At 38.3% G+C, this 26,773-nt stretch overlaps 1 protein-coding gene across 1 annotated transcript in view; it reads right to left on the minus strand.

The window, feature by feature from the left end:
- Positions 1-280: 280 nt before the first annotated feature.
- ass1 (argininosuccinate synthase 1) overlaps positions 281-26,773 on the minus strand; it is a 28,184-nt gene continuing 1,691 nt past the window's right edge. The window contains exons 2-15 of the mRNA XM_077737163.1: positions 26,354-26,486; positions 25,899-25,967; positions 25,084-25,272; positions 24,919-24,975; positions 24,778-24,852; positions 23,853-23,923; positions 23,748-23,778; positions 17,541-17,631; positions 10,559-10,643; positions 9,657-9,721; positions 6,163-6,294; positions 4,317-4,473; positions 1,262-1,327; positions 281-593 (exon numbers count right to left, since the gene is read on the minus strand). Of these exons, the coding sequence (XP_077593289.1) occupies positions 545-593; positions 1,262-1,327; positions 4,317-4,473; positions 6,163-6,294; positions 9,657-9,721; positions 10,559-10,643; positions 17,541-17,631; positions 23,748-23,778; positions 23,853-23,923; positions 24,778-24,852; positions 24,919-24,975; positions 25,084-25,272; positions 25,899-25,967; positions 26,354-26,455 (1,239 nt within the window). The 5' untranslated portion in view covers positions 26,456-26,486 and the 3' untranslated portion in view covers positions 281-544. The remainder of the gene's footprint in view (positions 594-1,261; positions 1,328-4,316; positions 4,474-6,162; positions 6,295-9,656; positions 9,722-10,558; positions 10,644-17,540; positions 17,632-23,747; positions 23,779-23,852; positions 23,924-24,777; positions 24,853-24,918; positions 24,976-25,083; positions 25,273-25,898; positions 25,968-26,353; positions 26,487-26,773) is intronic.

Genomic DNA, 26,773 nt, shown 5'->3' on the forward strand with positions numbered 1-26,773 from the left:
AATAAATCCCAGCCTATTAAATTTGCAGAAAATCTGAAAAATAAAGTGAGTCTGTTTACTCATCATTAAAAATACTATTTTCCTATAAGAAATACAGCAATAGTTATGAAAATATCCACTTAGCTTTTTGAAAATGTATTTTCTAAATATATATTATTGAGTTATAAAAAGCCTTATGCTGTGAAAAAAAAAGCATTTTGTGGGTACATTCTCATATTCTAAAGTGTAATAAATAGATAAATATTTCGAAAAACTAAAGGTGAAAAGCTGAAAAAGTTCATTTTAGTTTTTATGTGCGACCTTTAATTTCAAACCACTTGTATGTACGATACATGTGTAAACACAAGGGTACAAACAACAGTTTCAATTGTCACTAAGCACTAATTTGGCCTTTTAATTCCACATTCTTCCATTATTTACAATGGGAATGATTAGAAAACTTGAGTGTAGCTTAATTTTAAAGACAGCAAATTGATTTGGAATGGAATAAAGAAATCGCAAATTGAGATTGTACTTCAGATTGTAGAGGGACTCCCTCGTAGGTTCAGTGTTTGGTACTGGAAAGGCCCTGGAGACGCTGGTGCTCCTTGAGCCTGTTGAGAAACAAAGAAAACCACCATTTCTACTCAAATAAACAGTCCCAATACAATCAAACTTAATGACAGAATTGATCTCCCTTACTTGAGACTTTATTATTTATGAAACAGCACCACCATCACTTCAAACTTTCTTTAACTCAATATTATATCAATATCAACAAAAACAACAACAGGCGACTATGTGATACTGAAATTAAGTGCAGTCATACCTCTACTTACAAATGCCTCTAGGTACGAAGTTTCCGGGTTATGAATTTTTTTTTATATAGAAATGAGTTACTCGGGATGCAAAAAAAGGATCAAATTAGAGAATTTACATATAAAGTACACCTCTGCTTACAGAATTTTCAAGTTACGGAAAAAGTTCTGGAACCAATTAATTTCGTAAGTAGAGGTACGACTGTATATTAAAGTGTTACAAATTGAAAAAAGCAACAGTCCCATTACTATTGTGAAACATTTTGGCGACAGTGAACATTTATTCTAAGTTATCAAGCTTAAATCATTCACTGTGTTGCGGTAGTAAGTAAAATAGTCACAAAATATGTATATATACAATATTGGGTACCCAAAACCTCCCCAAATGTATCACCCAAGATGATTTTCACTGGCGTGCACATGATAAAGCTTTTGTCTGTCCCTTTAAAAAAGCAATTTCTCACCTGACGGCGTTGATCCTGATGAATCCCGAGGCGTCACATGGTTCATAGTCTCCTTGCACGTCCATGCTAGACAAAAGAAAGACGATGGCGGCACACAAACACACAGCACCGAAGCCTCATTAACTGCTGAGATAACTGGATCATAGATAAAATCTTCAACGGGAATGATGTGGTTATCGATTCCTCCCTTGTTGTTCCATTTTGGGCTCATTTACCCCAAATGGGTCAATATTGGCCCATGTTTTTATGTAGCACAATAAAGCCCAAATTATTCCCTTTTAATCAATGTTATCTACAATAAATTCAGATATTTCCAATAATTTTAAGGACAAATTAAACTTTACTATACTATTACTGTATTTTCAAACTATTTAATTTCCATTCCTATTTTGATTGTGATGTCACAACCAGAATTTCTAGAAAAAAAGTGGGAGTTTCTTGATCAATTGTTTTGAATGGAATAACTCTGAAAATAGTAATGTAAAATTACATTAGTGCAATCGCTTTAATTTTTGGACCCAGTTAGCAATTTGGATTTTAACCACTCCCATGCATAACCTTTATTTTAAGATAACATTTTCCACATATTTCTGCATGTATCCAAAACAAAGCATCAAAGTTAACCCAGTTTAATGCTCACAACTTCAGAAAGAAAAAGTCTTTCAGGAAAACAAATACCCAGATAGTTTGAGAACACCTGATTCGATGGGATTCTTAGGTTCATCTGCGAGTTGGACAAAAAGGCGCTAAATCAATGTCTCGCTCTGTTATTGCCTTCCCTGACGAGTGCACGGAGCACAAAAGGCGTGCAACGGCGCGGCGTGTAATTACGGCAGTTTTCTACCTGCCGTGCTTAATACACCGCCCGGCCCGAGTCCTCCTTTGGCTGCCCAGTGTTTTCGCCCGCCGCTCATTTTTCGCCAGCACTTAGCCAAAGAGGAAATTGCCGACAAATGATAGGATAAACACGATAAAAAAGAAAGTCTGACAACTAAATCATCAACTTTCAATCCAAGGCTCCCTGCCTGCCACCTGAGCGCCATTATGAGTGAGTGGCTTTGGAGGATATAGTCGCGTAAGTGAGCGCACGTCGCTGGCGGAAACCCTGCCGTCTAATTGAGAGGCGAGTCTCTAGACTGGTGGGGAGGGTGACATTTCCCTCTCAGGTGGGTGCGGTGACGGGTTGCGTTACAACTGTGTTAATGATGCAGTTTAATGTCGCCTACGGAGAGACGGCGCAATGCCGGCGGGGGGGATTTGCGTGTGTTGCTGTCCCAAAACGACAAATGTATACAAAAGGTATATCGTTTTTCAGTGGACGCAGTTAATGCTTGGATATGCTTCTGGTAAAGAATGCTATTGGCAAAAAGTTTTCAGTTGTGCGTCATGACTGACTTCATGTGATTTTGTATTGTAAAACTAAAGAGCGTTTCATTAGGGGCCTTTGTCATTCGTTCAGGGAGATTTTAAGTGATTTATTTTATGGGGAACCGCTGTGTCCATCTGTCACTGAAGCTTGATGACTTTGTGATGGAGAAATATAACACTGCAGTCGTAAAAAGGTAGCTAAGTGCGCACTTTCAAAAATAAACAGATTCAAGTCATAAAACGGGTTATTTCCACATTTCCCACATATTCTTATCTATTTTTGGACTATCTGGTCCCGCCCACATTCGATTCTAAAATATATATCTAATATAAGTGGTACCTCTACTTACAAATGATTCTAAATGTGAAAATTTCAGGTTACAAAATCCCTTCACTATGCAAATTACTTTTCTAATAAAGGAAAACAAGATCCAAGTTATGAAGTCTGCCAAAACATCAATACATTTCCTCTGTCATTTTATTTTGAAATTGTCACGGAAGCGTTGCGTCCTGCTAGACAATCTCCTTATTCTGTGCTGGCTTCCCATTGGCTGTCTGCCAACAAGAACTCCATGATTATTATTATTATTTTTGTGTAGTGAAAGCAACTTTGTTCTTTATTTAAAATTACCTGTTAATTAAACGAGCCCTGTTAGCCATCCATGACTGGTATTGCATATTTTTGAATTCATAATTTGAGGTTGTTTAGATGTGTTTATGTGGTTTGTCTGCTGCCAAACATTAGCTTCCCCCTTACACTTATGCACCTGCACGAATAGAACATGTTTTTGCATGCTCGCTATTCATTTTAATACATTAATCAAACAATCTGTTATCATTTTTTTCTCATTTTTGTTTGTTTCTCACATCTTTTGTACAAAATTGGGACACTTTGATCATTTGTAAAGAAGGGTTTAGTGGAATGAATTAAGAAAATTTACGTACATACAAGTTATGAAACAAGTTCTGGGACCAATTAATTTTGTAAGTAGAGGTACCACTGTATTACGGAAATATATCTATTAAGCCTAGGAAGGTGTCAAAGCATCCCTTGTATCCTGGAAGAAAAGGTTTAACACCCAAAGCAGAGTATGTGACGTGCCCCCATCCGAGAGGACACCGATTGTGTGATTGAAAGGCGACCTCATAGACCAAGAAGGCTAAAAGAGCCTTCTTCTCCCCTTTGACTCCTTTTCTCTCGTCAAGATCAAAACAGAGCGCCTACTTGGCGAAGCGCTGTGAGAAACGAAACGTCTGTACACTTGAGGCATCGCGCCTCCTGACCCGCTTAACAAGCGTGACACTTTTTTTTTTTGCTACTTCGCCCTTAAAAGCCTGCCGAACGTCAGCACCCTCTCCTCCGGCGGAAAAACGCTATTAGTCACTTGCGTTTAGGTTACAAGTGTTGTCTGTGATTCGAGTGGCTACGTTGAGACATACGGAGGGGTTTTCACTTCGGTCTGTCCTGAGCCTGCCCACGGGGCATCGGGGGTCAACGTCCTGAACAAACCCACTGTTAGCCGCAAAAAGAGGTCGAGAAAGGGGGAGAATGGGTAAGGAGCCCAACTCCACGCTCCTCTGATGTCTTTGTGTGTGTAGCGTGTCGATGGGGCGTTCGGGCGAGCTGACGCAAGCTGGTGCATTTGTGTAGAAAGACTCTTACGTCCATTATATATTGGGTGCCTACCTGACCAATTCCTGATTGTACAGGGACTTGGGCGACTCTCGTCCAAGGATATAGACCTGGCCCTTGAAGACGGACAGCTGCACTTTGCCTTCAATGTTCTCTTGGGACTTGGCTATGCAGTGGTGCACAAAGTCAAACTCGGGACTGTACCAGAAGCCTAAGAGAGGAAATGGGGTTGGACATTAACGTTGACAAATCACTATTCAATATCAATATTCCGATTTGAATCTTGTTATGTACAATCTGTGATTTCATATTAGTTAGATGACTATGAGTGAAACATGGCGGCTTGCTAGAGAATCGCTGTTTGTGCATGCTGGACAGATGGGAGGAGGCTCGGGCCCGCATTTGTTCGAGGAAGTCCCCCACCACTCGGCGGGGGTCTTCCTCTGATCAGCACCTGAACTCCACCTCATCATCTGTCCACATTCAAAGACCAAATCCGTCGCCTTTTAATCTCTTTAATTATTGCAATCTTGCTTCATTAGTTGGCTTTTAGCGCCTATATTTGAAGGGTCCAATGGAAAATCTAATGGAAAATCTAAAAAATTGATGCATAGAAGAGATATTATAATAATAAATAATATTATTTCAATTGATAATCATTTGAGCAAGGATATTTTGTTGAAGTAAATAATTGAATTTACTGAAACAGGATAGTCCAATAAAAATAAGCAATACTATAGTATAAAAAAATGATTTATGGAATCGTGGAAGCTGCAAAGGATTTTATCACATTTACATTTCGACCCTATTTGGCCCATCAGTTAATATAAAAATTCCAGCCACACAGACTTTGCTGACTGTTTGACGATTCAATTTTAACGTCTGGTCAAAACCAGCAGTATTAAATTATGAGTGTGTACATTGTGTGTGTGTGTGTGTGTGTGTGTTCACATGGTGTTTCTGGAGGGTATAAGTGAAGTGGCCAAATAGTCGTGTCTCTAATGGCCCTGATCCTATTATGTGGTTGAAAGTACGCAGGAGACTGAGGAGCGAGCAGAAGGGAGGATTAAGACACCTGAGTCACATGCACACACACAAACAGATGAATGGATAAACTCATAAACCAGGGGTGTCAATTACAATGACAATTTTTGGTGCACATATATATGTATATATATATTTCATGCAACACCATTATTTATTTATTTACTTGTTTCTTAACTATTTATTTATGTCTAAAATGCATTTTGCTGTCTGTATCGTCACCCTCTTGCTACTGTGACAATGAAATTTCCCAAATATGGGATGAATAAAGTAAGATAATCTAAATCTAATCTAATCCAATCCAAATACAATTGAATCCAAATCTATTCTAGATCTAAACTAAATAATATAACTAATATAAATCTAATATGAATCTAATATGAATCTAATATGAATCTAATATGAATCTAATATGAATCTAATATGAATCTAATATGAATCTAATATGAATCTAATATAAATCTAATATGAATCTAATATGAATCTAATATAAATCTAATATGAATCTAATCTAATCTAATCTGTTGTGAGGAAACGGCATGGCGCGAGAGTGTTTACCACGCCCCCCTTCGTTGTTTTGTGATTGGGGGTTTCAATCCCTGGTGTTCCAACCTTCCTGTATGGGAGTTTACATGTTCTCTCCTGGTACTTTGGTATCCCTCCACATCACCAAAATATTTGTGTTCATTTTTAATAAATGTCCCAAAAATAGTACAGGAGATGTTTATGTCTCTGCATTGTTCCCACTCTGTTAGTCTCAACATGAGTTTCAAACTGAGATTTTGTAAAAATTAGCAAAAACAAGTTGGAGCCACGCCGTTAAGAAAAAATATTATTTCACATATGAGAGACTTACCGTTGTAGACAAGTTCTGAAAACTTGATGCCGAGGCCCTGCTTGATTCTGCGCACCTCCTTGTCCATGGTGAAGGTCTCAATGTCGAGATGGGCTGCCAAGAGAATGGTACCTCCAGGGGTTTCATAGATCCCTGAAAAATAAATAGAACATCAATCAAGCAAATGACCCTTTGGGTGTTTTATTTTCATTTAGCAACATCTTTGTATTGGTCACCAAAACACAAAAAAACTGAATATTGGATTGGAAAAACATTTTTATCTGTTCTAACGAAGTACCAATTAACTAGTGGTTTAATAGTACTAAAATTAGACGGATTTCATGGAAGGCAGAGAGAGATGGACAGAGAATGACAGGGGAGGGGGGATTTTTGCAAGGCAACGTAACATAACATAAACAAATTGTAATGAACTTGGATTACGATGCAGACACACTCAAAAATAAATTGAATCTAACCTTACACTAAACTTAATTCTAATTTTGTTCTGCCAGATTGGCTCTATTTGCCCCGCCTCCACTCTGACTTTCAGATACAAGAGGGGCTGTTTGTTTTTGTATTCCCTACAAAATATTCAGAAAATGATGCACACAAATGTCCTCACAATCGGATAACGCACAACCATTTGCCAACGAGAAGTAGTATATAATCTTCTCGTATTAGCAATCGCTCCGCTATTCACACTGTCCAATGGAAAGAAAAACCAAAGAAAATGGAACGCTCCGCCCAGTGCTCGTAGAGACATTTCACAAGGGAGTTGCGACCAGAAAGACAGCAGACTTTCACGTCCGCTGTATGCTCGTATATCAAAATTTGATTACCGCCTCAGTTTAAAATTTCGGCTCTTAGCATCTAACTTGTTCACCAGCCCAGAAAACCACATCACATTCTAAGGATGGAGTGCGAAAATGCTGAAAATAATCATAACATTTCTAGCTGAACTTTTCTTTTGGCTAACAATTGTATAGGAACAATAGACGCAGCAAGAATATTAGCCAGTGACAGACAGGCCTGCTCGCTAAATATGGACGAGTGTGTCCATGCGGGCTAAATGACAGGGTAGGAGGCCCCTGCCAGCCAGCAGCATGGACCAGGACTCTGCCTATACCCTGCAATTTACCCCCTCCGGACTGGGAGGGGCGGCAAAAAAAAAAAAATGAGCTGGCTGACAGCGGGAATGAAGCTGTCACTCAAATGTCAGCTCAATCCAAAAAAAAAATGGAGGGAGTAGGGAGTGAGGTGGTCACAGGCCGAAAACCACTGCTCTTCTATTTAATCTCCCGGTCTGTACAAGTGAAAAATCCTCCAGTGCTAGTCGTGACCTGAAAATGGAGAAGCACTTACTGCGGAGCTGGCGGCCAGAAAGCCAGCTTAGCCCCGCCGCTAATTGTCCAAAGCCTGGGATGGCCGCCACCCGAGCTCCAAGGGCCCGTGGCCTTTCGCTCATCCAGCCGAGGGCACGTAAGGACATTTCCGTAAGGACTGCCTCTATCAGATCAAATAAGCTAAGACTGCCTCCAACTAAACTTGGCTTAAAAAGTGCTTAGTGGCAAGGGGAGAACAATAGGAAGCTTTCTGGAAGTTGAGTTAAGGCTTAAGGAGAAAACACCTCCGGTGTTTTTTTTTGGGTTTTAATCTCAAGAAGGGATGACAGCTACGGAAAAATTGAAGGGGGCGACTATTTAACTAAACTAAATCAGGGAAATTAGGGTTGCCATTCGTCCCTTGAAATAACGGGATCGTCTCTTTTTCAGAAGAAAAGTATTAAGCTTCAAGGACGTGGTTTGTCTGGTATTATTGGCAAACTTTTTTAAAAGTGTACAATTTGTAGATTGAAAAGAGAAAATGCAGGGAATGGTATTTATTCCCCCCATGTTTGAATCTTTGTGGCCAATGAGCACACGATTATGACAATAACATTAGGAAATCATAATTATCCTATTGGTCGACGTACTTTTGATATTTTTCTTGTATAAACAATATTTTCCAGCGCATATGTATTATAATTTTGCTGGGCCTGCGACAAATACTCAAGTGCAACATGTGTTTTTTTTTCCTCTTTTACAACCAACAGCCTGTTATGTTTTTTTAGGCTATAGTTTTCTGAAAACCAGCTTTTTAACCTGTTGTTCTCCATTTTAGTACTTTTGTTACTTTAATATGTTTGTTCTTGGTTTCTGATCAAATAAACAAACTGCCATATATAGAGAAAAATGCCATGTGTATGTATGCATATAAATACACATATATACATATTTTTATATATATATATATATATATATATATATATATATATATATATATATATATATATATATATATATATATATATATATATATATATATATATATATATATATATATATATATATATATATATATATACACATATATATACATATATATACACATATATATATATATACACATATATATACATATATATACACATATATATACATATACACACATATATTCATATATGTACACATATACACACATATATATACATATACACACATATATTCATATATGTACACATATACACATATATATATATATATATAATATACATACACATACATGTGTTATTTATACATATACATATGTTATTTTGCCTGACTTTTGCCCATGATCAAAAAAGCATTTGGTACCTTTCTAAGTTGCAATGCCGGTGGGGGAAAAAACATCATGTGTGGATCTTTGCAAAGCATCAAATGAATAATGACACTGCCAATGTATTGATTTAGCTAACAGTAAATATTATCCCCATCACTGCGCATCCCCGCAAAGCCCAGAATCTCCCCGTGACATGTCAATCTTCTTAAATAGACTCCATCCAGTCATTTTCAGGGCATCTCCCCCCACTCGCAGAGAGGTCAAAGGTGTGACAGCACTGTGACAGGACGACTGATTGTTTGGTGTTTGACATTTTTCGACACAAATAAATATGACCTGACAAAAAAAAAAAAAACATAAGTATATGACATCCACCCCGGCAGCCGTCTCTCATTGTCATCCTATAAGGAGGGTGCCGTCGACTGCACTCAGCGGGAGTTACTGCGGCACTCTTCCCGTTGCTCTTCCTTTTCTTTCTTTGTGTAGTCGACGGGAGAGAAAAGTGGGCTTGTGATTTCCCCTATTTCTACCTGCCAATGTTGTCACAGCCACTGAACGTTGGTGAAAACGGCGCACTCTCACCCTCTTATTTTCTACCGGTGGGGATGTTTGTCACAAGCAGAGATGAAGTGAAAACAGACTGCACAAGTGACGGACAGAAAGACGCGTGTCCTGCGGAGTCGGGCACCGCTTTTTGTTTTTGGGGTCTTGCTCCACGGTCTATAATTCCATGCGCTTTGCTTTTACCGGCTTGCTCTTTTAGAGTTTGTCCAAATTGCGTAAATGGTTTAAATATTGAGATGCGTTTCAACATAAAAGTGCTCACGAGAGAGGGAAATTAGTAAGAGGGATAAACGTGAAAGTATAATTGTTTTCACCTCGGGACTTCATGCCGATGAAACGGTTCTCCACGATGTCGATGCGGCCCACTCCGTGCTTGCCTCTGAAATAGTCACAGAATGGCGACATTTTATTGAGCAAGAAATTACAATTATAATATAATAATAACAACAACCACAACAATAATCATACATTTTGTTGAGCATAAAATAGCAACTATAATATAATGATAAATAAATAAAATAATGAATTTATTAATAATAATACAAGTTGTTGAGCAAAAATAATTATTATACTATAATAATAAATAAATAAACTAATAAATTAATTAATAATAACAATTACAACAACACTAATAATAACGATATTAATAATATATATTTTATTGAGCAAAAAATAAAGCAATTAGAATATAAGAATAAATACATAAATAATAATAGTTATAATAATAATAAAAATACAATAATAACTTTCTGCAGTTTTGCTAAATTTGACAATAAATATTTTTGTCTATTCATACAGGTTGAAATATCGGAATTAGATTTGATGCATATAACTGTCAATGGGTATGGTGCAAAAAAATCATTGAGGAGTACATTTTATACTATACTATATATGTTGTATGTAAATGTACACCACTTAAACAAAATAGAGAACATTTCCAAGAACAGTCCCCCAAAAAAGTAAAGAAAATCCTAAATAAAATAGCTCAATTTAACAAACTGGATGACCAACTAAACATTATGTAAACACGGTATGCAAAAAAAAAATATATATATATATAATTGCCCCTTAAAATGTGTGTGGATGTGTTTTTTTCTGTCAAAAGATTTTCGAGGTATTGAATACGGTACTCGGTATCTGCAGAACCTCAAAATCAGGCTGTTTAGCTTCACATGCAAAAAATATGGGATCTAGGAAGAAAAAAAATGAAGCTTACCCAATCTCATTCAAAAATACAAATATATCCAAAGGGGTGTCTTTTGATAGTCCTTCCTTCACACTGACCACTTTGACAGGCTTTCCTAGAGGGAAAAGAGAAAGAAAAAAAAACTTGACTTAATTTACCAAATGATGAAAACAACCCAAGTGAAATATATAATCACCGTGTGGGATTTCCTTTCAGCTGCGCCGCAACAATTTCAACAAAATGAAGCACTTTTCCAGAAACATTTTCCAAACTAGCTTTTCATAAACGCAGGAAACAGCAGCGGCGAGATTTAAGTGGGAGCGCAATTTGCATTTATAAACGTGCTGTCGCTATCATGCGTTAGAAAATCAGTCAGACAGACGAGTCAGTCGCTTACAGATAAAAACATTTTTTTAAAACCGCCAACAATAATACAAATGATTTCATTACATTTCCCGCTATTACCTGTGGCTTTTGACGTTGAACATTATTAAGCGGAAATATACATTTGTAACGATCAGCCCTTATTGAGAAATCTGCAAAAAGTCATTTCATCATAAAAAGTAATTCACACCGCTCTTGATATGTATTCTGTATTAACATTTTATGAATTTAGGACCATACACACAAAGTAAATATACGAACACACATGTACAACCAGATAGACCCACATGTAAACAAATGCCCATACTACATACTGCATACCACATACTACATACACCATACTACATACACCATACTACATACACCATACTACATACACCATACTACTTACACCATACTACTTACACCATACTACTTACACCATACTACTTACACCATACTACTTACACCATACTACTTACACCATACTACTTACACCATACTACATACTACATACACCATACTACATACACCATACTACATACACCATACTACATAAACCATACTACATACACCATACTACTTACACCATACTACTTACACCATACTACTTACACCATACTACTTACACCATACTACTTACACCATACTACTTACACCATACTACATACACCATACTACATACACCATACTACATACACCATACTACTTACACCATAGTACTTACACCATACTGCATACACCATACTACATACACCATACTACTTACACCATACTACATACACCATACTGCATACACCATACTGCATACACCATACTGCATACACCATACTGCATACACCATACTGCATACACCATACTACATACACCATACTGCATACACCATACTACATACACCATACTACATACACCATACTACATACACCATACTACATACACCATACTACATACACCATACTACATACACCATACTACATACACCATACTACATACACCATACTACATACACCATACTACATACACCATACTTAGTATGGTGTATGTAGTATGGTGTATATAGTATGGTGTATGTAGTATGGTGTATATAGTATGGTGTATGTAGTATGGTGTATGTAGTATGGCATACTACATACACCATACTACATACACCATACTATATACACCATACTACATACACCATACTATATATACCATACTACTACATCTATATCTACCTATACCTATATCTATACCTATATCTTTCTATTTATAAATACCTCTATATCTATATACCTATATATCTATATACCTATATCTATATCTCTCTATATCGCTCTATATCTTTATCGATCTATATCTATATATTTATATCTCTCTATATCGCTCTATATCTGTATCTATCTATATCTATATATTTATATCTCTATATCTCGATATCTCTATTTCACTCTATATATGTATCTATGTATCCATATCTCTATATCTCGATATCTCTATTTCACTCTATATATGTATCTATGTATCCATATCTCTATATCACTCCATCTCTGTATCTATATCTCTATATCTTTCAATATCTATATATCGATATGTACATATCTCAATATATCTCTATCCATGTATCCATGTATCTATTTATCCATATATCTTTATATCTATATCTATATATATGGAAAGAAAAATTGATATAGGATGCAACTCAATCACTTCTAATGGAAGTTCATCAAATCCATTTCAAAATGCTATCGAATTCTCATGCCTAACTGCCATTACGTAATTCCCGGATCACCAGAATCGGGTTTATAAGATCTGGTTTAAAATATGTATTTAATTTCAGTATCAACTCATAGGCTGCCATTGACGGTGATCAACCTCCAATACAATTTGAGTGGGGGGCTCGCAGTGATCCTACTAACAGTAAATACACAATATTTAGAGTCCAAAAGGAGAGCCTAAATGTAATAATGTTAAACCAAACTCGAAATTAACACAGCACGTTGTCTCTCTGGTGAGCTGCGTTTTAAATGTAAATGTTCTGCTGTACCTGAAAAATGAATTGTTAAGCATGACAAATGAACTCAAATAAATACCTAGTGACAAGTATTCATTACAAGTCATTGAAATCAATAATGGTCAAGTAAAAGGCGTCACAAAAGGAGGCCGCGGGGAAGAATGGCTAATAAATTCAAAGGCTGGACGCATTTGAAAAGTGTGAAATTGTGGGCCGGCCTTAACCTAATTCAATTAAACACACAGCTTTGTCACCGCCGACACTTTGTGTGCGCGTGAGACCAACTTACCGATCTTCCTATCAGATACACGCATTGATAGTTGATTCGCTTGACTGGGAGACGCCCACATTTGTATCCGTCACTGTCACCCACCCGACTGAGAGTCGTGCGAGCCAGGGCACAAAAAAAAGGAGCTTTTTCTTCAATTTGGGAAGGGAGTTCTGATAAAATGGCATCGTGAAGGCGGGGGAAAGGGGGGGCGGCTAAGGATGCTCCAATGGGAATTTTTTGCTTGCGATTGGAGTCAGAGTTACCCAAATTGTGGATCTGCCAATATACCAAGTCTCGATTTGATACCTTCAGGGAAAAGGGTCATCAAATAGCCACCACCTCTGCCAAATTGGAACAAAGCAATAAAAGAGTGTTATTGGCGAAAACTTGTTTTTGGCAAAGTAGTTTTGCAGCACAAATTAGAGTCAGGTTGCAGACTAATTATGTTTAAATAGTTGGTTCGCATAACCAAACCTGGAAAATTGTGATTTTCTTGACTTTTAGGCTCTCTTTATACTGCAAAGTGTGTTTCACTATTGCAAAGATAAATTCTATATACTAGAGTATAAAAATATGTACAGTATTTTTGCAATATTACTCGGGATTAGAATTATTTATATATATGTAAGAAGAAAAATGCCATGTGATCAATTGAGCTGTCTTGATTGTGAGGTAATGTGAAGAAAAATAGGTTTTCTTAACTTTTAGATTGTCACTGGGCTGGAAAAAATAGAAAAATAGAACATAAAATAAATTGCTGTTGACAGTCCAAATGAATTGGTTGTCTATCTCCTCAAGGCCAACCAATCAGTTAAACCTCAATGAATAAATGTCATAAAAAAACACTATAACTCTATAAGACGAGCTCATCAAGCCTATGATAATTTATTATCAATTATTGATGAAAATGTGGCAAAAAATTGACAAATGAAGGATTTTCCAAGGCTTTAGAAGCCCAACCGATCCCTGACAGTCTTGTTTTAAAACTGGATTGTATATTTACCAATGTCAATGGAAGCCTATGAGTTAATACTGAAAAATTAAAATTAAATTATTCTTTAAAAAACAACCATACAGATGTGTTCGGGGTCGATTTCCCATCACGTGAACTGAACATCTCCACTGACGGGTGACGGACTTGATAAAGTTTCTGGATAAAGGCCTTTGTTAAAGGGCGGGAATCTTATGAACGCCGTCCCCCGCCTAATAATTAGATTAAAAGTTCTAATAAATGAAGTGGCCGAACGTGGGAGTGGAAAGACTCGCCCTTTTCCTGCGCTCCGCTCACTCTGGCCATCATTCCGAGACTCACTCTCTTTCTCCCCGTGATCCCTTTCTTCGTTTTTTTTTTCTTCTGGCCGTTTAACAATGGGAGTGCAGACACAGTTGTAGGAAAAATTACTGCTTTACATTTTTCCACTCTGTCCTTCTTTCCTCTTCTATTTCTTTGGCATGAAAGGAGGGAGGGAAGACGTACGGGGGAGAATGGAAAAGGTTGAATATTCTTTTTTTAATCAGTGAGAAAACTTTGGTGAGAAAAAGTTGGGATGAAAAAGGCAGGGGAGGGGGTGAAGTGAAAACATTCTTGTGCTGATCTTGTGCTCAGAGGGAGGAGTGGGCTCGGGGGGCCTTTGTGTGGACAACTAAAACAGCTTTTGTCACAGGGCGCTCAATAAAAGCCAAAGAGAATATGTGTGAAAATGGCGCACGGGAAAGAAATCTGAAAAACAGGCAGGGCTTTAATACTCCCATCCCCAACTTGGGTTTTGCTGAGATTGGGATAAGTATCGCAAATTTCCTCAAAGCGGGGGTGTCAAACTCATCTTACGTTGAGGGCTGCATTGTAGTTATGGTTTCCATTATGTCGGCCAACTCATATTATGCAGATCAAAATGTGTCAAAATAAAGTTGGGAGATGATTGTTTGAATTGTTTTACTTTAAAAAGTTGTAAATTTCATTCACAAATTTAGCGTTGTGAAATAAGAAGTTAGAGAAAAATGATGTAATTTTAACAGTAGAGTATAAGAGAAGCCAGCCAAAGAATGCATGACAACGACATCCTTTAAAGTAATAATAATGACCTTACAGTCATATTTTGGGGATAAAAAACAAGATTACATGTATAAATTGAACTTGAGTTTAAAAGGTGTATGCACACCTGCCCTATTTGGTCCTAAAAAGGTGGTAGTGAAATCCTTTTGTGCTTGTGTGAATACAGATTTTAAGTCACGTGACAATAAGATCATTTAAAGTAATAATAATGACCTTACGGTCATATTTTGGGGATAAAAAAACAAGATTACATATATAAATTGAACTTGAGTATAAAAGGTGTATTCACACCTGACCTGTTTGGTCCTAAAAAGGTGGTAGTGAACACCTTTTGGGCTTGTGTGAATACAGATTTTGACATCACACACCTATTTGCATGGAACAGGCTTTTGTAGCCACAGGGATTATGAGAAATTTTGTTTGGTTGGTACTTTGTCGGCTAATATGAGTCAGGGTTCGACATGGAGCGATGAGGAGACGGAATGTCTTTTAGATATTTGGGCAATTGCAAATGTAAAATGGACCTTGCATCAATAACCACTGATTCTGCAAATGGCTGATCAAATTGCTTGTAGTTGGATGAATCATATCAAGATGAGCACTACAGGATGGACTACAAGTCACTTTTATTTTGAAAGTTTGGCTGGGCCCATGACTAAAAGTCTAGTACAACCAATTTATGTGTCGATTATTTTCTCCTGTTACACATTTTTTTGGGTAATACTTAACGTAAAAACTGTTATATTAACAGATGCCTATTGTTCTCCATTTTACTTTACTTACTTTGACATGTTTGCTTTTGATTTCTGATCGAATAAAATAAATAAGACAAAAATTTACTAAGAAAAAAAGCTAAAAAAAAATAGTTTTAGATCCATAAAAAATGGACAATTTAAGACTTTTGATCCAGTTCTTTTAATCCGATTTAAAAAATAAACAAAAATTCTAAATATTAGATGTAAAATGGTCCAGCCCACATGAAATGGAGTTGACATTAATGCGGCCCATGAATCAACCCAAGTTTGACACCCTTGTTCTAAGGTGTAGATCTGGCCTATTAAGTGACTTTCTATACACATCCCATGTGAGAAGGGGATCCGGCATCCCTCTGCCTCCCCTCCCCGGATCCCCTTCACACGACATGAAGAGACATCTGTGCTATTTGCCCCCCGGCCAGGACGTATCTTTCTGTCTTTAGGCACACAAGCGACACTTTCCGCTGTTGGAGCCCCTGGCGGCCAACACATCTAAATGAGCGTCACCCCCGGGGCGCCGACATATTAAAAGAGACTTCCGGCTGGTGCGCGTGTTCCCCGCGGCCAAACGCGGCACGTTCGGAGCTGGTGACTGCACGAGGTCGGTCGTATTAAGTGTGGGTGGTCAGCGGTGATAAATTGGCAAAAGGGGTCAGAGCTGGAGCAACAGCCCTGCGGTGATGGCGGCTAACATTAAGTAACAAGAGTGGCTGACAAGATGGACGTCAACACTCTTGATGAATGGCATTTAGAAGGACGTTGGCGAATTCAATGACTTGTGTGGTCCTGGTTAGAAATCTAGCCTAACAGGAAATGTCACAAATTTTGCATTTACGTAAAAGTAGACTGAAAACTAGTCGAACTAGAAATCATTCTGTAGAAATTGTATTTTGGAATTATTTTTTTTCTGTCATAGACAGGGTTAAGGGATTTTTTTTAATATACAGTCGTACCTTGAGATACGAGCTTAATACGTTCAGGGACTGAGCTCGTATGTCGATTTTCCTGTAACTCAAACAAATTTCCCATAGAAATTAACTACAAACAAATTAATTTGTTAAAACACTCCAAAAAACCCCCACCAAAAACAGCATATTGCATTGGTAAAAAAAGATTTTGACAAAGTAACATAACTAGTGGTTTAATAGAGTACTAATATGTGTTTATTCGACTAAAATTAGACGGATTTCGCAGTGGGTAGAGAGGGGTGCTGGGGGGACTTATGCAGGGCAACACGCTTGTAACATAACAAACACTTTTAAAAATCTGTTGTCTGCTCGTATATCAAAATTTGTCTCGTAACTCAAGATAAATATTTTACTCATATCTTAAATTGCAAGTATGTCGGGGCACTCGTACGTAGAGGTACCACTGTATTAGAGTAATATAAATAAAATGGAGAGAAACAGGCTAAACCTGTTGATTTTTAAATACTCTGACAAGATTCTATCATTTAATTAGTGGGTAGTGGGACTTTAAATCTGGCTAGCATAAATGTTCATTTTTGTTTGGTGTTTTGGGGTATATTATGTAATAATAATTACATGAGGTTGTGGGACATAGTTAAAATGCAGACAAACCATTTTTGAAGTGTAGCTCCAGTATATCCGGGGTGGAGGGAGAGTCTTCTGGGTTCTTGGTCATTTGATAGAGGTCAGTTGGAGCATGGCTCTGGAAAAACAACATAAAAAAATAAAAAGTTGCACTTTCTCTCCACTGATGAAAACCCCATCTAAGACCTCATCATAGTATACTTGTGGAATTGACTCGTAGAAGAAAAGAGACGATGAGGCGTGAAAAGTAGTTACTAGGAAAATATAAGGAGCGGATTGAGGTGAAAAAAAAGAACCAAAAAATCAATATTTCATTTTTTGTGTGTGTGGCCCTTTAGCTCAGAGAAGTACATCCACAAATCAGCAGCAATTTTACTCATTTTTCACAGAGGATAAAGAATATGACAAGATGTATTACAGTATTAACTCACATTTCAATTTTTATCACCAATTAAGATTATTTTGTATTGTATATAAATTGATTTAACGTCCCTTGCTATTAAAGGAAATGAATTAGTTAATACAAAAAAATAGATAAATATATTTTAAAAGTGTGGTCATTTAGTTGCCATAGAAAAAAATATATTTTCATGCAAATTTACTCAGATCTACACGTTTTAATTTGTCCATGATAAATTAAAAAGTGGGGAATAAAATGTCCTTCAATTGGGGAATGAAAGAAGAACCACCATTTTGGAGAGGAGGAATTTTCAATAAAGTAGTACATATATTTGTCTTCTATTTTTCCTCTGTTGACACCACTATCATCAGCCATGGACAATTTTCTACCTGACAAGACCGTTCTACTATTTCACTTTCCTCCTTCCAAATGGGCTGCCGCACACCTAAAATGCACCAAAGTTGTCCGGCCTGTCAAATATTTCGGAAGCAAAACAGCGCATTGGGCTTACAATTACACGGCCGCAGGACGAAGCCTTCTAAATGGTGGCAAATTGCAGGGGTGCTATGCAAAGTAACTACTCAGTGCATTTAAACGGAAAGCTTTACCAGACACAGAATCATCACAATAACTAATCGGCACCCGCCAATGAAGTGAAAACTTCAAACGCCTTTTCCTTTTAACTAAACGCCAAAATTGAGCGAGAAGGTGCCTGTCTGCTCTTTTTTTTTTTTTGGAATTTTACGCCTCACTGGCCTAAAAGATGCGAAATGCGTGAACGGGAGTGAATGACAAACCGAAAAAGCCTAAGAGTTTGTTGGTTTTAAATACAGAAGAGGGATTAACTCATTGCTGCAAGTGACGGAAATTGATGTGTTCAGGGTGTTGTCCCTCGCCTCTGGCTTAAAGTCAGCTGGGATAGGCTCCAGCAACCCCCAAGACCCTAGTGAGGATAAAACGGTTCAGAAAATAAGATGAGATGAGAAAAATGTGGAAATCCATACTGAAACTCGTAAGCGGAAGCCACTTTTGTTACTAAGGAAAAAAAAGTACTTATAATAAGGGGATCCTACTTTGGGATTTTTCGATTATCGCGAAGATGTCGGGTATACGTTAATTGCGATATTTGAGGGATTACTGTACTGTGATCCTTCACCACTTCTGTATATTGTGTTTTTATCTTAACTATGAAAAGAAAGTTCATACAAAAGTTATAATAGGTTGCGAGCCCACTTTGTGATTTTTGGTAATTATTGCAGCCATGTCTGGTCTACATTAACCACGATATTCGAGGGATTACTGTAGTACTATTTTTTTCTGAAAAAAATAGTGATCCAAAACAATTCCGGGTGAGTCTCAAGAGCCTTAATATAGAAATTTGCACACATCCACTACAATGAAAGTAGATTGCAAACTTTAAGGTGACTAGAAACAAAGAAAAAAAGGGAAAAGTAAAGGGAAAAAGGCGCATTTGCAGTGTTTGAAGATCAATGCATTTCAAGTAAAACCCCCTGCAGGTGGACTTGTCCCAAAGCCGTGATCCTAAGAGAGAGAGAGAGAGAGAGAGAAGGGAGGAGGTGGCGGGCAAAGGTAGAGATGGAGAAGTGGGAGGGGTGGGCATTGGTGGCAAATGGTGCGTGAAGCGCACCATCATGTCGCACAGAGAAACTCCTTTGGCAGTCTTTGCTCGGGGCATATTGTTGTGCTAAACGCGGCCCATAGAGCCACAGAGAGGGTTGACGCATGAACTTAAAGCAAGTAAATTTCTATCTTTCCACATATTATTTGCCTCATTGGTTTTCAATCGAAGCCGACCGGGCCTAAAGAGGCAGCGATGGCAAAGAGAAAGGGGGGCGGGGGGTGGCGGTTCAGCAAAGGCAGAGCCCAGAGGGCCGCGCTGGTGCAATGGCTCGGAAATGACGCTTAAATCACCGTCTTTCTGGACTCTCTTTAAAATGCAAACAGCAAAACTGAGACAGAAACGCATAATGTCCAGTAGAGACACTTATATTTGTTGCTGGCTCCCTAAGGACTTGTGGTAGGACTTTAATACAAGTCTGACACTGGGCCTCACAACAAGGTCATCGTCTGGGCATTCGGAAGAATTGCACTTTGCCTTGTTTTATCAAACATTGATGACCTCTGAAATTGCTCTTCAAGAACTGACTCTTGACTTGTACTTATTTATAATACACTCGGTTTGATATCATCCGTGCCAGGAAAATCAAGTATAATATACTAGTTCCACTATCAACTTCATAGAATACTAAACTGAATTTGAGAAATTGGACTTCACAGAGCCACAAGCTGAAGTACTTTTCATTTAAAATAGAAAAGGAGCACTTTAAAGAAACACAAATACATCAGATCTCAATATGAAGTTGAATACTACAAAAATACTATGCAGAGGCAAACCATAACAAGTTATATGTATACTTCATTGTACTATAACTATGAATCTCGGTGAGTTTTGATCATTTCTTTTTGAATACTCTCTCACAACAGTACATTATTTAATAAGTTTGTAAAACATGATAGGTGACCCGAGGGCACGAGTGGTTAGGCCATATCTGGTCTACATTAATTGCGATATTTGAGGAATTACTCTAATAATGGAAAAAAAACTATTAGAGAAGAAAAAAGAGAACAAAACTGAGAACTGAGGAACTCTTCAATTGACTTGGTGACATCCACGGGTATAAATATCGGCCACCAGATCCATCTAGAATACCACCATTGTGATATCCAACCATTTTTTTTTTGTGGCTCACTTGACAAACTCACTAATACCATCGAAGTACTACAGGTCAGAGCGCACACGCCCGAAAGGAAGCGAGCTTACGGAACCCAACGCTGACCTCTTGGCTTCAAAGCGCACGTTCACACGCACACTTACACCTACAAAGTTCCACTTCCATCCCCTAAAGGCCCTCTTTTGTCCCTCCATCCATCTTTCCGAGCGGCCGTGCGACCGAAAACACGTTTGTACTTCCTTGAGGTGAACGGAGTACCACCCCACCCCACCCGCCGTCGTTACGCCTCTTTACTTCTGGTCAGTGCGAGCGGTGGTCCATCTATTTCCCCATCACAAAGAACAAAGCAGGTCAGGGGGGGAAGCTGACTGTTAAGAGGCTATAATTAAGAGTGAGCTGATGTTTTAATGACTTGGGACGAGTGTCAGGCTCCCTTAGGGCCCCCCCCCCCCTACCCCCCACCCCCCAAACGCAACTCCTTGTGGGCAGGAAGCGATAATGAAATTGCATTTCTCCTTTTTAAGAAAAAAAAACATACTATGTAGAAGGCAGCCATCTTTGTAGAGCATTCTCAACATATTTGAAACACTGCACTAGCCCTGCTCACATGTCACACAGGTTAACGCTACAAGATGGAGGGGGGGTCAGGAGGGTCAAGATGGCTATTGTGTTAAATGCTGTGAGGAAAGGATTCTATGTTTTAATTGCAGAGTAACCTGAACTCTGTTGTGTTCTTATCTACGGAACAACATATGATCGACCATTGGGACGTTTGCTCATCTGAATGTGAGAAGTTGGGGTATTTTATGCCACAGGTGGAATGGAGTTGGGGGATGGGGGGGGGTCTTAGGTTTTGGCCCTTAGCCTTCAGGGCAGTAACTGGAGGAGAGACAGGCTAACGTAGAGATGAGATCTCCTTCAGATGACCTTCTGGGTCAGCTAGTTGATGCTAGTGTGCTTGTTTTAGGTTTCAGTTCAACGGCAAAGATGCTATTCATTGAAATGTTTTGATAATGAAGTGTGTGTAACAAATGGGATTTAAGAGTTGTGTAAAAGTTGTTGCAGATTTATTGTATTCATTATTCAGTTGGGTAGCCTTACATTTTTCAGGTCCAGGGTTCAATCCTGACCTTACAATGTGAAGTTTACATGTTTTCCCAGTGCCTGCATGGGTTATCTCTGGGTACTCTGTTGAATTCTATGCTAAACTGACCCTTGCTGTGAGTATAAGAGTGAATGGTTGTTCATCTCATTGTGCACTGTAGATTAGAACCTGACAGTTGGCTGGGATAATCTCCAGCACCCCGGGGATCCTTCTGAGAACAAACATTACAGAAAATGAATGAATATATGAATTAGTTGCAACATATATTGTAATAAGAAGTCCAAATATGGCCTCTATTTTGACAAAATGAATAAATATTCATTCACCCTTCTCACTCAAAATGAACTGGACATCTAGCACTGTCAATGGCACCCAGTGTGTTAACTTACTCAGGCAAAAATAAACTGGTCTGACCCTGGAATCTAATTGGCATTAATGTGGCCTGCCAGCTATAATGACTTTGACATCCCTGACCAAGAATCCCTGCCTATAATGTATTCAAATCAATTTACCATAAATACCTCGCGTATTTTAATGCCTGTAATCTCCTAAGCATTGGAGTAAACGACCCAAACAAAACCCATAATGAATCACACACTGGCAGGACGCTCTTGGGCTCCTGTCCGCATTCTTTTGAAAACATTTAACAGTCCGAGCTTTCGGGAGGCGAGGTTTAAGATACGCGGCGATACGGCGTATCGCAACGCGGGACCCTTGGACCATCCAGAGGAGGGTGGGCTCATCTGTCTGGGATCGCCGTCTTTGTACTTTACTGTTACTGGTGACATTTTGGTGTCACGGTGTCACAGTGAAACGACTCCCCTCCCACGTCGCAGCCCGCGGCGCCGCAAAACCGCCGGAACAATGAGCGCCCAACGAGTCGGGCTAGAACTCAGGAGGCCCCAGCTGGGTGCGTCGCCCTAACCCCACCACCCCGCCCTCCCCCGGCTCCCATGAAATCGGGAATTAGTCGAAGCGTCACTGACGACAAGTCAGTGTCTGTGTGTCCCCGGCTCTTCCCAGGGCCCGGCGAAGACCCCGGGTGAGCGGGGACGCGCGCGGACCTCGCCGGCGCCGTGAGACGAGAGTTTTGCGGGTCGTCGGGGGCGACCTGCGTGTAGTGTCGTCGCCTATGACCGCTGACAAAAATCACAGTGTCTCGCCAACCGCCCCGTGGAAGAGTTGTTTGTCTCCGGAGGCGGTAGCGCCAGCCCTAATATTCCTTCGACGCTGTGCTGAGGGTTAAACTCGGGCAATTTTGCATTTCAAAGGTGCCAATAGTTAGAAAGGATTGGCTACCGACCCATTTGTGGCGTAAAATCCAACATTTTTTGCTCGTCTGGAATAAAAGTAAGGTAAACATATCTCCCACAGACACTCCGTTGCAAGTCAAGCTGTTGAAAGACTGACTGGAAAAACTAAAGAGCCTAATAACTTTTTCAACCTCAGGGTTGAACTTTTTCTGTCAAAAGCAGCCTGTGGCCCCTTTAAATTTCAACGCCTTCTAAAAACAATCAGCTTCCCTAAATTCCCTGATTTCAAAATTAGGTGATTTGGAAATGGCAAATTATGTGATTTGGGCAAAACATTGAGTTTTCAAAACATATTCACAATCTCCTCAACATTGTCAAAACAGAAGGCACAAGGACTGCAAGATCCAACATCACGTTTTGAGTGAGGATAAACAAAACATCCTTCATTGGTGGCGAAAAATGAAATGATGGTGAACGTATAAAGCAAGAATGCATTCAAATTCATGCAAAATGTATACAAAATGTATTAAATCTATGTTAAATTATAATGACTATCGTGCTTTTCAACAAGGAAACAATTGACTATTCATGCTTCCATTCTGAAACTGGATTACCTGCAGAAAAACCATGCAGTGCAATGATTTTTCTTAAGATTTTCCCTTCAAAGTAACACATTTGTACTCCCTTATGAAAAAATAAATAAAAACACTAAGGTTCACCTACCTTGGGATTTTCCAGGATGCCAGACTCATAGCTGTCAAGAAATAAAGTTCATCTTGAAATAAATAGATATGAATAACATATTTTATGTGATTTAAATGGACATACCTTATATGCATAAGATTAGCGTCCATGCTCCAGGGGGCTCGTGGAGTGACAGGCACAGGGATACCTTGTTTCTAAGATTCAAGAGAAAATGTACAATGATGATCAAATATCTCCGTGAATCACCATGTCTAACTGTGGGACTGACTCATTTATGAAAATATACAATATACACTATAAATTATATTATTTACAAAATCCAGTAGTTGAAACATTTTTCTGAATATAATGTGAGGTGGAGATTATTTACTGCCAAATAAATGAATCATAACAGAAAGTGAAGTTGTCTTGAGCAAAAGAGCCAAGCAGAGTTGCAGCGCCCTCTGGTGTACAAACTGCTCAAATACAAGTATACGAAAACCACCGAGGTTCTTTCTATATGGGCCAAAATGCTTTTTTTAGATCAGTGTTTCAACGCCTCTATAGATTTGTGGCACACTGTTGGCACAAAAAAAAACCCAAGGCAAACTGCCATCTGAAAATCTAATTTAAAATTCTGTCACTTATACTAAAAATAAAAAGGCATTCTCATCAAATAGCCAACTCCTCCCAAAAAAGTATTTCAAAATCAAATTTTTGAAAAACCAAAAGTCCAGTTTGAGTGATGTAAAAATAAGCAATAGAACAATTATGATTTCTTCATTTTATGACTTTTCCCATTACTTTAATCTCCTAAAATACTCAAATCAGCTTTGAGCACACAGGCTTTAAATTACCAAAAGCTGATGCCTGTAAAACGAAACAACTTAAACTACAATATACGACTTAATGTCATATTTCTATTATAATCTCATAATATTAAAATTTCTATCACGAAATATTACAATATATGAATATAGTGGTTGATAAACACCGACTTAGATAATAGTCATAAATCTGTCTGCATGTAAACAACCAAAAACTGAACATTTATATTTGAGCATTCTACCTCTGCGTATTCCAACAGGTCCACTCTCCCTCGGAAACGGTTGTAAAATTCAGGAATCCTCCAGGGTGCGATAATCTGCAAATCAAACAACGACGAGTAACTGACACGGGTTCTACGAATCCATCACATGAACTGACTCACCTTGACCCCAGGATAGAGTGCATAGAAAGTGAGCTCAAAACGGATTTGGTCATTGCCCTGAAGACAAAAATAAAGCACAACATCATCAATCTATGATGTTGAAGCATGGCTACCAATTCAGTACTTCTTTGCGTTGTACTTTTGAAATGTATATTGAATGCTGACCTTTCCCGTGGCGCCGTGAGACACATACTGCGCTCCCTCCCGTTGCGCAATCTCCACCTGTCGCTTTGCGATGCAAGGCCGAGCCAGTGACGTGCCCAGCAAGTAGCGGTCCTCGTAGACGGCGTTGGCCTGGACCGCCGGGAAGATGAAGTCCTCCACGAACTCGGCGCGGAGGTCTTCAATGAAGACCTGCACAAGAGAAGTTGCAGGATCAGAATGGTAGGATTCCCTGTTTAATTGGAAATTATATGCGAATGAAATATGCTTTTTTTCCCCCACAGGAGACATTTATTCATTCATTTTCTGAACCACTTTATCCTCACTATGGTCACGGGCCCAGTCGACATTTATTTAATTTTTAACCATTCTTTATTGTATTGTGTTTGGTTTAATAATCATTGATTGCTTTGACCCTAATGAATCTATGGAAATACATACAAAAAAGGTTAACTTTATTAACACTAAAATCTAGAATTACATTTATTGCAATAATATTCCACGCTCCATTTTTCTGCTTTTTATTTGTTAAAAAGCTTTTTTTCATCAAATAAAGGTCATACTACACAATTGTGTCCTATTTGTTGATTTTTTAAAGTTTTTTTATGAAAGGCAATGGCTCTATCATTATTTAAAGGTATTTAAATGGCAAAAAAAAAACAATTTTTCATTGGCACAAGCATATTTTTAAAACAATTTGACCTGCTTAATACTATAATTAAAAAAAATGTGGTATGCAATGACTTCTAATACAAAAAAACAATATATATTTTTATTCCCCTTGATTTTTTAGGTGAATATTTTAGTGTAAACAATACCTTTTTGGCCCCAAGAGAATTTGCCTTTTTACGAGCAGCTTCAAAGTCTTCATCTTGTCCAATATTGGCCTAGATGAAGAAGAAAAAAGGTTAATTATACATCACACTGATTGACATACATTTTTTTTCAATGACAATTTTCTAATGACAGACCAGTTATTTGCTACCTCCCACTTTTCTAACCCTCTCGCCACAATTTCCTATCAGACCATTTGTATTCACACATGACTGTAGCTGAACAGCCAAAGAGGCCAACAAAAGACCACTGATATTTTGACACAAATGTGAAAAGAAAGAAAAAATGTGCTGATTCCACAAGGCCTCCATATGCTAAAATCCTGCTGTGGTGCAGTGGCTTTATTTGTCCTATTGTAGCATCAACAAATGGGCAGCACTGACCGCCTAAGTCCAGTCTGCATATTTTTACTCAATGCCAACTTTCCCCCCAATCTCACCATGTAAGCAATAACGTCGTAACCTTGCTCCTTCAGCCACACCAAAATGCAGGAAGTGTCCAGTCCGCCACTATAAGCCAGAACCACTGTACCTTTAGACATGATGGCGACTTGTTACTGATTCGTTGACGAGCTGTAATAGCAGAGAAAAGATAATTAATGAATGTAGTCAATGAGCAACTTGAAGGCACCACATAGGAATGTTTCAATCACATATTTTTACATGCGAGTCAAGTCCGAGTTGCCTAAATTTGTGATCTAAAACAAGTCCTGATTGGATACTTTGGAAATGTATTGAAGGAAAAATATCACATCAAAATGTCTTTTTTTTGTGTCCTCAATTTCAACAACGCTATCAAACATTAGAGAAATATAAAAAGCTTATTAGTGGAAAAAACGTTGTACATTTTTTTAAATTAG

This window comes from Stigmatopora nigra, chromosome 17, assembly GCF_051989575.1.
Source record: "Stigmatopora nigra isolate UIUO_SnigA chromosome 17, RoL_Snig_1.1, whole genome shotgun sequence".
NCBI classification, from domain to species: Eukaryota; Metazoa; Chordata; class Actinopteri; order Syngnathiformes; family Syngnathidae; genus Stigmatopora; species Stigmatopora nigra.